General features: G+C 42.6%; 1 protein-coding gene across 1 annotated transcript in view; it reads left to right on the forward strand.

Annotated features, from left to right (window-relative positions):
* pcdh11 (protocadherin 11) overlaps positions 1-17,898 on the forward strand; it is a 129,641-nt gene that overhangs the window by 3,637 nt on the left and 108,106 nt on the right. Inside the window, exons 2-3 of the mRNA XM_069669311.1 lie at positions 2,360-2,940; positions 8,953-11,460. Of these exons, the coding sequence (XP_069525412.1) occupies positions 2,401-2,940; positions 8,953-11,460 (3,048 nt within the window). The 5' untranslated portion in view covers positions 2,360-2,400. The remainder of the gene's footprint in view (positions 1-2,359; positions 2,941-8,952; positions 11,461-17,898) is intronic.

Genomic DNA, 17,898 nt, shown 5'->3' on the forward strand with positions numbered 1-17,898 from the left:
TGTTCTCTAAGCCAGAAAACCTAGCACCCCCCTTTATCCTGCAGAACATTATTGTCACTTACGAGGGAGAGGAAATCTAGATCACGCTTTGATCTTTTCTGTTTTTTACACTTCGCCGAATCACATCCCATTTAAGGATGTAATTTAAACTTCATTATGCATTGTGCGGGCTCAGCCTTGGACTGCGTCGCGATCATCACAGCGAAGCGACTGCTGCTCACTCTCAGAGAGTCGCACACTTCAAAGCAAAGTGTGTCACGGCGACAAATGCCATATATCTCATCAATATTTTTCTCATGACGGCACAACAGCGCCTGTGCTATACGTCTAAAAAAGAACTGCCCTCACACTGATCAATGTCAGCCACGCTTCTTTTTGTCCCACTGTTCTTTAATGAGTCTCATGTGACTGCTTTATGAAATGTGTGAAAAGAAATCTGTCTTCACAGGCTGCATGAATGCCTTGCAATTGTTGCTGATTCAAAACCAGCTTAATTAAATTCTTATTTTTAATCAATTCCCCTTTGTCGGTAGGCCAAGAGCTTCAATGGCTATGAACGCTGTTGCCTTGCCAATTTAGAGGACCCCTGTAGAGCAGTTTAGGTAGTCATACCTTTCTCTGTTGTTTGACTCGTGTAAATGGCCGAATGGAAATTTCATAAAGCAGGAAATATTACTGTTCCCAGAGAGCTATTTAGGGTCCCTTGTTACTGCAGGTATGTATGCATTTTCAGCAGCAGCTGTACATGCTTTCTGGGATGGCTCTTGCCATACAATGACGGAAATTGACGTTCAATTTCAAGGCAGCTGCCTGATGAATACAAACCGGTATCTCGAAGGAAAACCACACAAGGTTGATAAACACTCAGAGGGTTGGTGGACCTAAACACACAGGGGGATATGAGCAATGAAATTATATTATTCGTTAAATATATTGCGCTGGAATTCACATGGGGCACCGGTATTATAACGAGAAGTAAATACAGCTGCGCGTTGGTGGCTTCGCCCTGATACGTCACTAAAAACAACCCAAAGACCGGCGAGGTGAATCCGTTGTGCTTCTGAACACAAACATACTTTCATAATTACACTGCATTACCACCACTTTCAAAAGCCCATTACAGCCTGTGTGGCCAAGCCTTTACAGAGACCAGAGCGAGGAGAATCAGGCAGAATGGGTTAAATGACTGAATAAGTCTAAATGTCAGCCAGCAAACCACATGAATTTGCTCCCGTTATAACGGACTAAATAACCTACTAATTAGCTGGTGGAGAGCAGTCAATATTTAATGCTAACATATACTGGCAGGGAGGGCATTGCAGAATATGACTCCTTCATCATCTTCCAATGACCTACTTGGGTTTTGGCAATTGAGGTTCTTGCCCTTTGGCGAGACCTTGCACATTTAAAACAGTGAACGCTTTTGTAGAACAACAGCATCAAAGAAAGAGGCACCAACACATTAAACCTATTAATGAATAATGTTCACTGATGGTGAACCCATCTGCTCTGCATTTGCTCTTAAGGGTTTCAGCACAGGCATCAGTCAGTGCACACAGTAAAACTGTATGCTGTTTAAATTTGATGTTGGAGAAAACACATTCATCAGGATGTAATGAAGTTATGATTAAATTTCGCTAATTTGACTGATGGCTGCTCCTGCAGTAAATTATTTCACATTGTTGTCTCTTTGCACGGCAGTTAAGCTGAACAGTGCTCTTATCGTTCTGGGTGTGTTTACACACATGGGCATTCATGAAATATTTGCGAGCTCAATTGTTTACATTCACAGCAAATGAGGTTGTCCATTAATAGCTGCTGTCAAGCGGTACTACTGCGAGTGTGTGTGTGTTTGTGTGTGCTCATGCGTGGAAGCACCGATGCTTAAGGCTCAATTCTGCTGCCTCCAAATCAGCTGAAGTCTGGTGGTGAGGTGCAGTTTATGAAGTCACCGCTGCACCATATTGACTCACATGCAACTTAAACGTTTCTTTTAGCGCACAGCAGTTTGTGGCTTTCAAAGCAAACCATTTTATCTCTGCAGCGAACTGCTTTCCTACAGTAGTTCTCAATAAAACTAACAAATGGTTCATTACGGCGATGAAACGGATTGATGGAATACATGAACTACTAACCTTTACGTGTTCGCTTGCTCAATGGATGTCATCAAAGGTTAATTGTGTAAAACCGACGTTAATTTGCTCTCAAAGACATGGGAAGGATGTGGGCTCAGAACTAGTTAGGATGAATAGGTCAAGTTGAAAACTATAAAAATAGTACTAATTACAGCAGAACTTGAATGCCATAGAATACTGTGCATTGACATTGTGTGTTCTTTCTGTCTCTCTGTCTGTGGCAGAATTGCTGCTGTAGAAGTGAAGCTACCATCCACCCTTGAGTATGGACTTAGCAAGTCAGGCTCATGCGCTGGTGGTCTTGCTCGCCTGCGTCGTCCTGCTATGTCGGGCCCAGGAGAGGGACTACACGGTGAAGGAGGAGCAGCCGGAGAACGTCCGCATCGGGAACCTACGCAGGGACCTGGACCTCAACCTAGACCCCAGCATCAGGCTATCCTCGCCGCTGCAGTTCAAGCCTGTGTACAAGACAGGCGACGTGCCTTTGGTGAGGGTGGAGGCCAGCACGGGGGAGATCTTTACCACCAATCACCGAATCGACCGGGAGAAGCTGTGCTCGGGGGTCTTCGCCGAGAAACGCTGCTACTATGAGATCGAGGTGGCCGTGCTGCCCGACGAGATCTTCCGATTGGTCAAGATCCGCTTCCTGATCGAGGATGTAAATGACAACGCGCCCCTTTTCCAGTCCACTGTTATAAACATCTCCATCCCGGAGAACACAGCCATCAACACTCGATACCCGGTGCCCTCAGCGTTTGACCCTGATGTAGGGATCAATGGGATCCAACATTATGAGCTGGTCAAGGTGAGGCTCTCTCCTGTTTCATCTCTCTCATACAGAAAATGAGAACTGAATATGTGCTGTGTTGTTTCAGAGCCTCGGTTATCTTCATTTGGATACAAGAGGCATTAATCAGGGGGCATTTTCCAAACAGATAGGGCCTTTAGTATGTTATGAAGGTTATTGAAATAAACTACTGTTAGCAGTGTTGGTGTTAATGAAAACGTGTGGTTAAAACCACAGGCTGAGGCTGTGGTTCAATGTAAAATGTGTCTATAGCTTTCTGATCAATGCACCAAAATTGTTCTTCAACAACTCATTTTTCAATGTCACATTATTTGGTATTTTGCACTGATTTGAAGCCCATTCGTCAGGGTCCACAACACGCTATTTCTGACTCTGATCCAGCCCCTTTGTATTTCATATTTGCCGGCTTGTCAGCTGTAATTAGATAAGTAATAATTAAAAACATCTGATGCTGCATTTCTAAGTAAAGATTCTGAAAGAGCCTCTTCACTAAAACTGACGTTGATAGATGATGTTACTGTGTCCACAAGCTCATGTCTGAACTCAAAAGCCGTCTTGTACAAATGAATTTAGCTTAGTAGCGAACGGGTGGAAGATATTGAAAGTGAAAGATGAGAGCCTCAGGCCTCATGATACTGGAATAGTTTTCAAGTTAACAGTTTGTTTTATGGACTTCATAAAATAAATAGCTTTTAGTAACATAAATAGGTTCAGAACAATATGTTTGATAGACCAGAAACCACTGCAGGAGTCTGTTCGAGAGAGAATTATATAAAGTATTCAATTAATCGTCCTTTAAAATAACCCCGTGGATGGATGTCTGCAATGTAAATAGAATGCACGCAAATTATTGATGAATCTCTTACACACCGCAAGCCAACTTTCTACACCAGGTCTGACTGGTTGGATTTTTAATCTTTAAAGCCTTATATTTTCTTTGCTAGATTTTCATCCCATATGAGCATTATTAGGATTCAGCATGAAAGCTTCTCCTGTAAACCTATAGGGCTATAATGCTGTAGTGCATATTGAAAATATGACCTACTTCTTCATGAAGCTTACAATGTTTTATACCAGTCATTAATATGCCCGTATGCTTTATTCCATTATGAGAGAAGGCTGTAAAGGAGGAGAGGTTTTCACCATATGCAGTAATATCCGAGAACGCACAGTACAAAGTGCGCACACAGCATATAATGCATGTCCAATTTACAGCAACAGGTTACATGTGCTGAACATGGTAGATTTAAGCAAGTGAGAATGAATGCACTATATTATGTTAATAGGTGTCTCATGCAGACCAAGGAAAAGCTTTTCCTCATCATCTAATTGATGCTTTATGAAACTGCAGTGCAATATTCTCCCTCGCCTAATGGAGTCAGCCCTAAATCCAGATATGTAGGATAATATCATGCATTCTTCATTTGTAGTCCAGACAACACCCTGTGCTCGGTGGATAGATGAATATTGGAGATGACATGAGCTCTTACAAATGAAGTGTAATTAAAGAGGGAGATGCAAGCACCCTGGAGGAAACCCTAAACATAATAAGTAAAGAGAGGTTCTGGATACGAGAGCACGGTGCAACACAGAAATGACAAGTCCATCTAGGAGTCTCAGATGAAGTTCACACTGGGCTGGAGTGAACAGAACCGTTGCTGTCTGTGTCTGCCTTGAATACCAATTTGCATTTTTAAAGAGGCCCACTGCCAAGGCCTCTCCAGCTTAGTGTCCTGAATTGTTTATGCTGAAAATCATCAACCAAATGTTCTGCTCATTATGATGATCATCTACAATCATTTAATTTTGCCCTTTTCACATTGTAAAACTCTCGCCTGCGACTGCGGTTGTATTATCTTTTGCCGGAAATTCTTTTTAGAGCATCCTCAGCACGGCGTCCCTGATTCACTTCTTCTCATTATATCCTAAATGAACTCCAGATTAATTTCCTTGTGTTCTCGTATGCATATGAGTGAACTACAGGGAGTAGCATAAAGGGAGCCAAGAAGATTTTCAACCTTTGCTGTCCTTTATTTCTGAAGTAGAGTAGAAAGCAAAGGGTTTAGTGAGGAAAGAATGTGCAAGCATTTCCAAGAATAGCTTTTGGCCACTAAGCCACCCTTGGACTATCTTTGTGTGGTCCTTTGAGATTTGTCTCAGAAGCTCCCTCAGAATGAAAGTTTGCTCAGTTTCCTTGTGTTGTGGAGGGCACAGGGCTGAAATTGATACCATTGTGTGGCACAGTAAGACATACTCAATGGTCCACCATTCCACATGTGGCATGTCAACAATACAAATGGAAAGAACATGGTCGCCTCTTTCTGTACAACTCCATCTTTTCCCAAAGCTAAGAGGGACAACGGGTAATTACATCCTACACAGTGCTGTGGCACCGCACATAATAGGTGGTAATCACACTTGGAGTGAAACTCTGCCATCAGGGCAGTGCAGCGGTGTGTTGCGTCACCTGAACTGCAGAGACGGCGTCCTAAGAAATGGTCAAGGTTAGGGAAAGCAATCACATGCATGGATGGCGGAGGATCTCCCACGAAAGCAGATTTGATCACTTTACATATTCACAGGATAACTCAGAGGCCAACAGAGAAACATGGTCAAGACTGAAGGAGGTTCTGCTGCTGGTGTAGCTTGGGATTTTGGCCCTTTATTCCTGCCTCTCCCAGCGATGTATGCTTTTGCAGCATTACAGACTTTTACCTTAACCTAAGTTGCAGCATCTTCAGAAACATTGAAGGTGGGCGTCTTCAAGCCATATCATGTCGATCAATGTTCCGCTGCTAGCTTAGATATGCATCACTGAGAAACAAGATGATGAAGTGGGTGTCTGTATTTTGGTTGGGCATTCTGGAGGGCTCTAAGACTTAACCTTTTGCCACCTACCTTGGTTCTTCCTGGGGTATTTTGCAATCAAATTGGTGGCAACATGACTATTTGAAATATACCTACGATTTTTCAAGTGGATGGAGTGGTTCTTCAGCTGGTACTCCAAGTCTGAGCTTCAATCATTTCATTCCTAAACTGCCTCTTACTTTGCATTGAAGATGCAAAATGGATTCAAGATCCAATCCCAAGTAGCAAGAAAAATTTGATTAATGGATTTCATGCTGCCTATAAGCAGTGGATAGGACTTTTGGGCACAGAGCTCACTGTCAAGCATTTCCAGTTTTCATTAGCATCCTATTTTGACACATTATCCTCTCCTAGGGGTTGACAAAAAGAGACAAACAATTCCCAGCTTCTTTTGTCTTAATTATATGCATGAGATCGTGGCTAGGGGCAAAAGTGGATGAGGGATAGAAAGCAAGAATAAAGGAGGAATGAGAGATAGAGATAGAGAGAGGGGAGTTTCCATCAGCATTATAAAGAGGTGCTATAGCTTGTGATGAATAGCCCTCCCCGGTTAGCCTCATCCATGGGCATCACCGTGACTAGAGTCCTCCTGATATATTCACAGCCCAATCTCAGTCTCCTCTTAGTTTTAATAAGGTCATCAAGTTGACTGAAAGATGCATCCATTGATAATCCGAGGTGCTGTCTGCAGAACGGTTCAGAGTCATCCTTCCCTCACCATCCGCCTGCTCTGCTTCTGTCAGCGTCCCTCAATCATTTTTTATCTAAATTAGCCGACTCTTGATTAGATTGTGTACCGTACGCCTCCCACACATGCAGTGCACTGATCCCACTCTTATCCCTGCAGAGGCCTGGTGCCTGTGTAACGTGAAAAGCATGGCAAGTCATCAAAGTTCAAGAATACATATACCTGCACAGTATACGTGTGGTGAGAGCGTGAGACGCGGTACAATGTGCACACTTAGCTGTTTAGACAGCTTCGTCCTTCTCGCTTTGCCTTAGGGTTTCCAGTGAGTGATTCATGCTAGTATTTGGCCTTTTCTTAGCCTGCCCTAGATCTTATCACAATCCACCAGACTAATTTTGCATTCAGGAGGATGCACAGCCTGAGAGATAGCTCTCTTCAACTTATTGAAATGCGCTGAGTGCTGTCTTGTCAGTTGTAAAATTGTGTGAAACCAAGACAAAAGCATAGAGGAAATGCTGGCTCATAAATCATTGTGCAGCATTCTCTTTGACACATCCTAACTCAACATCCTACTATTAACATCCGGCTTTGCCAAATATCAGTGTGCACATACTCAGCTACTGTGCCGAATCTGTGAACTATTCAAACAACTGAGGATTGGGGAGCTTTGTGCGGATGGAGTAGTGCTTAGCAATAGAGCCCCCAGAATGTTGTCTTGGACCTTTTAGTTATGACAGAAATAACACTGCAATGTGCATAAAGATTCAGCAGAGTTCATCCATAAGGCAATAAGGCAGCATCTCTATATTTTCCACACATACTCTTATATGCCTCGCCTGCTTATCCCTATATGACTTTAGCTTGCCAGAAGGATCACAAATAAGGTCTGAAAGATCATTGCTGCAGCGTTGGCTGGTTTAAGTAGTTCTGTCAATCACCGACATGTTGACGACATTCCCTCGGCAAGCAGTTTTTCCAGAGTACACAATAATTTACATGCCGCAGCTGCACGTTTTCTTGTGTCGGCTACAACACGGCTGGCACGAGGACTAGGTTCTAGATTTTAAAACCCACCGAGGACTCTTGTTTTCAGAATTTGGTTGAAATTTTTCTTCCTTGAACGAGGAGAATGTATGTATCTTAATCTCATTTGATAGCTGTGCCTAGACAGAGTAATCTCTTCCAACATTATGTGCAGCATGAAGCTTATCTCTTTAAAGAGGATGCTTTTTCTTGTTTTACCATGAAACTGCTTCTGACTGAAAGAGCTTCAAAGGGCTTCTTTGTTTCATAATGTGCATGCAGCTCATTCATGGGCTTGATCTTCTCCTTATTTCCTCCCCCTACTCTCTCTTTCTCTCCTTTTCTGTCACTTGTCTCTCTCCCCCATTTCGTCCTCCCCATCCTTCCTCTCTTCCAAACCGAAAACATGTATGTATCCATACTATACCCCATGTGGGATTGTTAATATAAGTGCTAGTTTTTTGGGTAAAGGGCAATTACTCTTAACAGCCTCTGCCATTTCCTGCGGTTTGAGGATTACTTATGCATTTGTTTTCATTTTCCTCCGGCTTTACTTTTGCTTAGATTTAGCCCATCCTCAGCAAAAAGCCTTTCTAATTTGCAGGATTTTTTCACTCCCTTCTCTTAATCTGTTGTGATCTGGTCTTGCAGTATATTTAAAATAGGAGCTCATTGGTGTGTTTCCATTTCCAGCCTTTTCTTTCCCATTATGCAGTTGAAATGTTGCAAGGCTGTCTGCTGCACCTCTTACTGTATATTGTGTCAAGTTAGAATAGAGTGGAATCTCATTTTGTTGAAGGCAGAAGAAATCTAAAGGGAGGTTAAAGAGTCAAATGAATTCCTTTAAGCTGTGGTGTCGTGGAGGAATGGAGGGACTTGATTTACTACAATGATGGGTCACATTTCTGAATGGATTAGCAGGGTGACATTTGCTAAGTTTTTAAGGCGTGTTTTGTAAAGTGCAAGTATAAAATCAGTCAAAACAAGCCAACACTTGTGTGTTGTATAATGCTATTGATTAATTGGTGCCCAACTGAGATGAGCAGAAGAGTGAAGAATCAGCCGCCTAGTTTTACATGTATTATTTCTGAAAGCCTGATCCTAGGAAGGGTTTAGAAAATGAACATTAGTAACCTTGGGGAAAAGGTATACAAGCTGTTTGAGAAAACAAAAACAAAATCTAAAAAGCAATTGGAAAATACACATGCACAAATCTTAAGGACCTTTCTTTGTTATAACCCATGTGAAAATGTCATTTTTTTATTATGTTAGTTAAGGCTTCAACCTTCGACCCCAGAGTCATATAAGGGGGACACAAAATCTAAACAACAACCAAAATGTTTGTGGGTTAAATGTTGTATTTATGTGTATGAATATTCATCGTACCAAACAGAAAAAATATAACTCAAAATGTTGTCTTGTCCTTACAGAGCGTCAGCGAGTTTGGCTTAGACATCATTGAGACTCCTGAAGGTGACAAGTGGCCGCAGCTGATCGTACAACAGAACCTTGATCGCGAGCAGAAGGACACCTTCGTGATGAAGATAAAGGTGGAGGATGGCGGCAACCCCCCCAAGTCCAGCACTGCCATTCTACAGGTCACCATCTCTGATGTCAATGACAATCGTCCCATTTTCAAGGACAGTGAGCTGGAGGTCACAGTACCAGAGAACGCCCCCATGGGGACCTCGGTTGCCCAGCTTCATGCCACGGACGCAGACCTAGGTTCCAACGCACAGATCCACTTCGCCTTCAGCAACCAGATCTCTGCCTCAACCAAACGTCACTTTGCCATCGACAGCTCTACAGGACTGATCACTGTGAAGCAGCCGCTGGACAGGGAGGTGACCCCTGTTCATAAACTCATCGTCCTGGCCAGTGATGGCAGCTCCACTCCCTCAAGAGCCACAGTGATTGTTAATGTTACAGACGTTAATGACAATGTTCCCACCATAGACACTCGCTACATTATCAACCTGGTTAATGGGACTGTTCTTCTGTCTGAGAATGCACCACTCAACACCAAAATAGCCCTAATTACTGTTACTGACAAGGATGCAGATCTTTATGGTAAAGTAGCTTGCTACACTGACCATGATGTTCCTTTTCGGTTGAAGCCTGTCTTTAATGATCAATTTTTACTAGAGACGGCTGCCCCCCTAGATTATGAGACGACTCGAGAATATGCAATTAAGATAGTGGCCTCGGATAGGGGGACGCCTCCTTTGAACACTTCAGCTATGGTTTTAATTAAAATCAAGGATGAGAACGACAATGCACCCATCTTCCCCCAGCCGGAAATCCAACTTTCCATACCGGAGAACAATGACCCCTCTACACAGTTAATAAAAATCAGCGCCACTGACGCAGACAGCGGACATAATGCTGAGATTATTTATACTCTCGGCCCTGATGCGCCTGATGGTTTTAACGTAGACAGACGGTCAGGAATCCTTTCCGTTGGCAAACGACTGGACAGAGAGAAGCAGGAGAGGTACTCATTCACTGTCATAGCGAAGGACAATGGCTCCACATCCCTGCAGAGCAATGTCACTGTCAGGCTAATCGTCCAGGACCTTAATGACAACAGCCCAGCTTTCACACATCCTGAGTACAACTTCTATGTGCCTGAGAACCTGCCTCTCTATGGAACGGTGGGCTTAATCACAGTGACGGACGCAGATGCGGGAGATAATGCTGTTATAACCCTGTCCATTTTGAATGGTAAAGATAATTTCATCATTGACCCCCAAACTGGTGTGATTAAACCCAATATCACCTTTGATAGGGAGCAGCAAAGCTCCTACACATTTATGGTCAAGGCAGTAGATGGAGGGCAACCTCCCAGCTCCTCCTACGCCAAGGTCACTATCAATGTAGTCGATGTGAATGACAATCGCCCGGTGTTCGTTATCCCATCCTCGAATTACTCGTACGACCTAGTGCGGACCACTACCACCCCTGGCGCTGTGGTCACCAGAGTATTTGCCATTGACAATGACACAGGTATGAATGCTGAGCTACAGTACAGTATTATCAGCAGCATCATCATCACATCTAGGGTCTCCCCTCGAGGTCTATTTGCCATCGACAAAACAACGGGTAACATAACACTGCAGGAGAAAATAGTGGCAGCTGATCAGGGGCTGCATAGGCTGGTGGTCAAGGTCAAAGATCTAGGCCAACCTGAGTCATTACATGCCATCGCACTTATTCACTTGTTTGTCAATGACACTGTGTCAAATGCTACCTTTATCCAAGAGCAGCTACGAAAAAGCATGGAGACCCCTTTGGACCGTAACATAGGGGACAGTGAGGTAACACCTCAGGCCAATGGATATGTGATTGTTGTGATAGCTATCATAGCAGGGACCATGACTGTCATATTGGTGATATTTGTGACTGCCTTGGTGCGATGTCGACAGACCCCCAGACACAAAGTGGTACAGAAGGGCAAGCAGAGTGGGGAGTGGGTGTCACCCAACCAAGAGAACCGTCAGATTAAAAAGAAGAAGAAGAGAAAGAAGCGATCCCCCAAGAGCCTCCTCCTGAACTTTGTGACCATAGATGAATCCAAGCCTGACGACCCTACCCACGAGCATGTTAATGGCACACTGGATCTCCCTGTGGAGTTAGAGGAGCAAACCATGGGGAAGTACAACTGGGCCACCACGCCTACCACCTTCAAACCTGACAGCCCAGATTTAGCCAAGCATTACAAGTCAGCGTCCCCTCAGCCTACATTTCAAATCAAACCGGAGACCCCAGTGGCCCCAAAGAAACACCACGTGATCCAGGAGCTCCCTTTGGACAACACGTTTGTGGTGGGCTGTGACTCACTCTCCAAGTGCTCATCGACTAGCTCCGACCCATACAGTGTCTCAGAGTGCAGCTGTCAGGGGGGATTCAAGACTGCGGGGCAAATCACCACTCGACAGGTAATTCATGACTTCCTTTTTAAACCCACCCACACTAGTCCCCACTCACACTCCCGTTTTTGTCCCATGGTAGGTGAGATGAAAGGGGGAGGGTGGCAGCATGGAGCCAGGGGATATTCCCACTCTGACCATGACCATGTGTACATGAATGTCATTTGCACCTGAAAATGAGTGTGCTCGAGACTTGAAATGAAAGAATACAACATAATTTGTCACAATTGAAACGGCAAACCTTTCACATTACTGATTGTTTTTAATTCATGTATTCACCCCTTTCATAAGCAACCATAATTGCATTATCATTTTCAAAAAATACACGGAGAGGTTAATTTCATATTCAAAAGCTTGAGTAATAGCAGCAGTGCAGTGATAATAGCTAGCTATTTCAAACTTTCGTTTGAGAGGTTGATGGCAACAAAGCCTGATTTAGAAGAGCTTGGGATGTGCGGCGGTAATTGAACTCTCTACTGATGTATTTGAGGTCAAGGGCAAAGAGGCTGTGTGCTAATATATTTGACTGACATGTTTAAACGAGGCGAGCGGAAAATAAATATGGCACCCAGAGTGACAATTCATCAGGTATTCATTTAAACAAAAGGGCTGAGGTAGTAGGACAAAAACAAAAGTGAAAAAATATCTTGACACGCTAAAAAAAACTTGATAAATAATCCCGCTTTTGGTGGCTTCTTGCCTCAAAAATTAAGTGCCATCCTAACTATGCTGTGAGGCTTTGCTTTGGGAGAGGCTCATTTGAATGCCAAGGTACAGCAAAGGGCTTACGATTCCCTAAGAGATATGTGCCAAATGCGAAGTGCCCCAATAAATAAAAGCTGGCGAGGGAAATAAATGTAAATCAGAGGTAAAGAGAGGTGGCCTTGCTCTGTGCTGACAGCCAGAGCCGAGCGCTGTGGGGAAGACTGAGTACTGCTTGGGGCGGGGTGGGGGGGTCACAGAGATCAAGGTGACGCAGAGCCTTGAGACCAATATACTTAAACACCAAGGGAGCAGTAGTCCATAAAAGAGCCTGCCTGGCCGTCGTTGCATTTAGCCCATAAATGCTCTACTTTAATGACCCCAATTATTGTTATTAATGGCATATGTAGATGCACATTCTTTACATTCTCTAAATTAGCTCACATAGAAGAGGATGCATTGACATCACAACAAAGGTTTGCCGCTGTGATGTGTTGTAGTTTGTGTTCGAGAGAACATTAAAGAATGCTATCAGTGTATCCCTTACACATGAGAGAGTAGGTGCATGCTATCGGCAGCACAATGGAGCTAATCAAGGCTGACTCGTCGTGCACAAGGTCGCAATTTATTCACACTAATGCGTGCGTATCCATAGTTCTCACCCAGTGTCAAACATTCGGTGAATTTTTATTGCTTTTTTTTATCCATGTTCATTTTTTCACTTTGTGTTTCTTTATATGTTTTTGAGGGCTGGGTTGTTGCTCGGTTGCACTGGCTTTCGTTCTTTGTTCCTGTTTTGATCATAATTATCACAACTGCCATTCATCCAATTCTGGGTCAATTTCATGATATTGCATCAATAATTGATTTTGTTTGATGAGGTGCTTGCTTTTGTTTGTGTCTAGCCTCATATTGCACACACTTTTCAGATCTTTGGTTCATTTCTGCCTTTTTCCCTCCCAGTACGCTTCTGTGTGACATCGAGCAGACATTAAAATTCCTCATGGCATAGTTTTGGTAAATGACTGTTGATCCCGTGAAGTATTATGCTAAGTATAATTTATGAAGACACCCACACAGAGTTGATAGTCATTCCCTTCATCCACCTTCTATTCAAACCCCTGGTTAAAAGCTATGCTCTGCCATGGTACATTATACATAAGCTTACAACATGCCCTTGGTACTAAAGATTTAATTCATAATGTGTTTATACGACACACTGACGACTTGTCAGGATGATTTCCCGTCTTACTGCTAGTGACTGCCCTGAAATATGCAGAAATATTCAGACTGTGTTCTACTATTCTGAATTATTATCTGTCATGAATTTTATGCATTAGGGATTTAAATTGATTTTCACTTATGTTGTTGATCAGAGCGGAGTATATTTGTCGGAATAATTCAAAATCAATGAATTTATGATTAGTAAACGTCCTCCCAAATCTAACCTCCGAGTCTTTCTCAGGTATTTTTATTCATTCCCGCAAGAAAGGTCAGGTTTTTATCTGCGTAACATTCACACATTTTGGTGACACGAGTCTCACATTTCTCGAGTAATTTGAATATTATCAGGAAAAATCTGTCCTCATTGGTTCTCCTCACCAGCCGTATCTGCAGTGATGTTAAGCTGATAATACATCTTTTTCTTTCTGTCCCCTTGAGCAATTGACAAGCGATGCCTCCCACTTTAGACATTAGATTTCCCACCAGTTTTAAGTGTGCTTATTTAAAGCCTGTGTCATGGAGAAGAAAAAAAAACGCATGAAGCTTTGCCTGATGAGAATCGGTGGCTGCAAAGGTTAATTAAATGCACTAAAGGGTTAATCACTCGTAATACAGTATGATTAAAATCACCGTAATTAGGTTTGGAAGGAGGCTGATAAGGAAGAGGAAAAGAGACAGCCTTCCTTTAAGATTATCAGTGATGCCACGTATTATCCTTGGGTGAGTCACGTTGTCAGAATCTAAAGTGATGTGACAATAGATGTTTGTTGAAGCCCCGTTATAAGTTCATCTCTGCCTGATTTTATCTCTGTGCTTCTTTAAAGGAAAGATATTTTCAAAGTTTAAAGGAGAACACTTTAAAAAAAAAAAGGCACTCCTTCAAAAAGAGTGGTTGTTGCTTTTATCTGAGGAGGCAAAAAAGAGAATATTTTAACACTCCAGAATTTCAAGAGATCATTTCAAGTGTGGCTGTTAAAACAAAAGCTGCATTTTGTCGGTCAATGCCAGCTATCCGGCCTCCCTCGAGCCCTAAACCTAATACCACGAGTCCAAAAGCAAAGATCACAGCCAGGTTCTCGTGTTTTCCTTTTTGTTCATCAAAGTGACAGATGGTGCTTTAGTGCCTTTACAGTGATCTCTCGTTGCCCCACACCCTCCCACACACCTAAAGCAGCTGAAAAAAACAAAAAGACAAAAAGCCCATCCGTGGAATAACAATGGGGAGGGCACGCGGGAGGAGATGATTATGGCTTAAGGTCACCGAAATGTTTTCAGGGACTTTACAGATGTAGCTGATAGAGAGTAAAGCTTGTAAAAATACTTCAGAGACTACAGATTTGTGCCACCATATGGCTTCATTATACAGCGCGAGCCGTATTTGCAAATGAAAACCTCCTCCCTCCCCTCCCTTGTCTTCTCAGTTTTTACGCATCTCATCATTTTCTTTTAACCCCTACCCCGTGATATTAGAGGTCAATCTGCCTCCAGTGACGAGGAGCTCTTGTGAGAGTATGTGCTTTAGCGGAGGCAGATCAAATGAGTACCACCCTGCTTGAGTGATCCCAGACAGCATCATGAATATGCAGGAAATAAAAAAAAGGCTAATACTTTCTTTTGTTTGGCCTGTAGTTCCGGGGCGACGGAGCACACAGGGTCGCTGCTTTACCAAACTAACCTCCTATGAGCCGATATAGGAAAAACTGCTGTTACGCTTTTTGTGTAGTTCGCATAAGCATGCGTTACAGTTTGATTAAATACCCCTTAGACCACTAGTGTTGCTCTAATGCCTTATTCATAATGCAATTTATGGCATTATCTTTAAAAAAAAAGATAATATTATAAATGCGTTGGATAACCAGGGCAGCAGTGAACTCCATTTTTGCATATCATCATGTATTTGTGTGGGTGAAGGTGCGGGCCTCTTACTCTAGCCACCCATGGTCTGATGACAAAGTGCTGGTGCTGACTCATAGTGGGTGCATAGCAGAGAGAAGAAGCCGTATTTTAAAGGCTAACTAGGCTAGCTAATTCAATCTGACACCAGAAATACACTGATCATGGCTTTATGTTACTTTTATTTGATCATTTCTCGTTTGTTTCGTTTGTTTTCTGTCGAGTCATTGCATCTGTACTCAGTGTGCCTTGCAAATGTAAGCACTATCAGGTCAGATATTGGCAGATGTGTTGCTAACCTATTTAGGAACGACAAAATGTCATATTCTGTACATATCAGAGGACCTTACTGGCAAGGGTCCGAAAGAAAGAGTGGGCCTAAATTGATCCAAATGGCTTTTTGAGGGGAAATGAAGAGTGGTGCACTAGTGTGGTGGGAGACAAAACGACAAATTGGGAGTGATAATTGGATAAGATTGCATGCTCTGATAAGTACAGGAAAAATGCACAAGCTTGTGACACTTGTAGCATTCTTCAAGGAAACCTGACAAGATAATGACTTGATTGCCAGCCGTGCCTTGAAGAATGCTATTTTTTTTTATCTTCTACACTCTCTTCAGAGATTTTTTTATCCAGTGTTGGGTGTAGCCTCGCACTGATAAGGCTACAGCTCAGGCTGCTCAGAGCTCGATGATATTGTAACTACAATCTCCCTATATCTGTCTGTCTCTCTATATTTCAGGAGACGGCACTGAAACCACCACACTATGGCACACTCTGTGGCACAGGTACAGCTCGCTCCCACAGGATTAAAATCAATCTCTAGCTCCCACTACCTAAAGAGAGAAACAGAGAGAAAAGAGAAAGAGAGAGGGCAGAAGGAAGGCGAGAACTGAAGAGGTGAAACAAGTACTTTACTGTCTCTACAGCCTCAAAACCCCACCTCTTCATACAATCGAGGGAAAAGATGAACTTGGAGGGGGGAGGAAAAAAAATGTCAGAAAAAGAAAGACGCTTCGTGTTGCCTGCCTGAATCTTGACAAAGCTCCTCCTGTGAATCTGTTGGAAGTTTGAAATGCTTTACTGAGTCCTATGCTATTACTTACCTGTGTCAGTGAGGATGATACTGTAAGCCCTGAAACCTCCTCGGAAAATGTCCCACTTTAGCACCCACTCTGTAAAATAGGTGTCAAATACAGTCAGTAGATCTGTAAAGTATGTTTATATGTATGTATGTATATCTATCACAGAGTTGATGGTGTTTATATTTATTGATTCCATTTCTTTGCCTTGTTTTTAAAACTGCCTGGTGGCCATTTTTATTTTCTTACTTTCTGATTTTTTGTATTATTTCACTCTTCTTTGGGCTTGCTCACGGATCAAATGACTTTTAACGTATTTATGCTGCAAGGCCTACAACCTGTAGGCTTACATTAGTATTGAGCCCACATCACAGTGAAGCTTTTCTGTCAACTTTCGCCTCTTCCTGTCCCACTTTTTTGATGCCACCGATCGCATCGCTAGTGACGAGTGTGGCTAATGTTACAGAAACATGCATGCCCCCCCCTCTCCCCACAATCTCGACCACATTTGTAGTGCTTTACAACCGTGCTACTGATCGCCGTGCTGTTATTACACTGGGCGGGATGGTCGGACAAGTTTAATACTTTGAGCTAAGCCACAATCACAGGGGACTAACTGCTGGGGTTATAATCAAAAGCTGTTTATGTAGGGCAGATTTGAAGAGCACTAAGCCTAACCTTTTGTATGTCGCTTTCAATTCAGAAGTGATTTAACCTGTGAGATCCACATTAAAATGACTCCAGATGGTGAAAAAAAAATCATAATCCTCAGGCAGTCTTTAATACGAGTTGGCTTAGGGAAAAAAAAAATGACTTGATTTTTTTGCACTTATTTACACTGACAAAAGAAATTTTGTGATAAGAAGAACATTGAACACCAAAATGAAAAGGTAATCCAGGCTTCAGTTGAAAAACAGCAATAAGTTAACATTGACAGAAAATCCACTACGGTGCACTTACTTCTTCTTCTTTGGCTTTTTGTTTGAAAGCATCATCCTGCTTCTACTGTTTGTACACCTATAGAATCATTATGGTACAGTATGTCCTGACTAGAATACTTTCTGCAGTATACACCAGTAACTGGCTTGATGGGTTAGCAGCATTGTTGTTCAATAGTCCTGTTAATTGGTAAGCTAAAGACTGCTTTGATAGGTAAGGCCTAAAAGGCACCTACAGTACATACATATAACCATAGAATTAGAGTCATTAAAATGGACATAGCCTGTGTATCCAATTGGAAATGTACAGATGGACTGGACCAGAGGCTGTTTCCCGTCTTGTGAGAGACTATATATAGTGAAATGAAATTACTTCACGGACCGGGAAGCCTTTTTTTGATTCTGTTCCAGTCTCGTTAGATATCAAACTTCCGCAGACTATGTCTATTTTAAAGCTTTTAATTTTATGTGCGTTGCCTCTTTGTGAGGCAGGTTGTTATTATTGAAGGAGGTATATTCATGTAATTATGGTATCAAATGTATTCACTACTGCGTAGGAGCCCCAGTATGAAATATACATAGCATCCTAGCACTGTGTAATGATTAGA

The sequence above is a fragment of the Semicossyphus pulcher genome, unplaced genomic scaffold (genome assembly GCF_022749685.1).
Source record: "Semicossyphus pulcher isolate SPU_LCO1_2020_fin unplaced genomic scaffold, fSemPul1.0.p SCAF_2, whole genome shotgun sequence".
NCBI classification, from domain to species: Eukaryota; Metazoa; Chordata; class Actinopteri; order Labriformes; family Labridae; genus Semicossyphus; species Semicossyphus pulcher.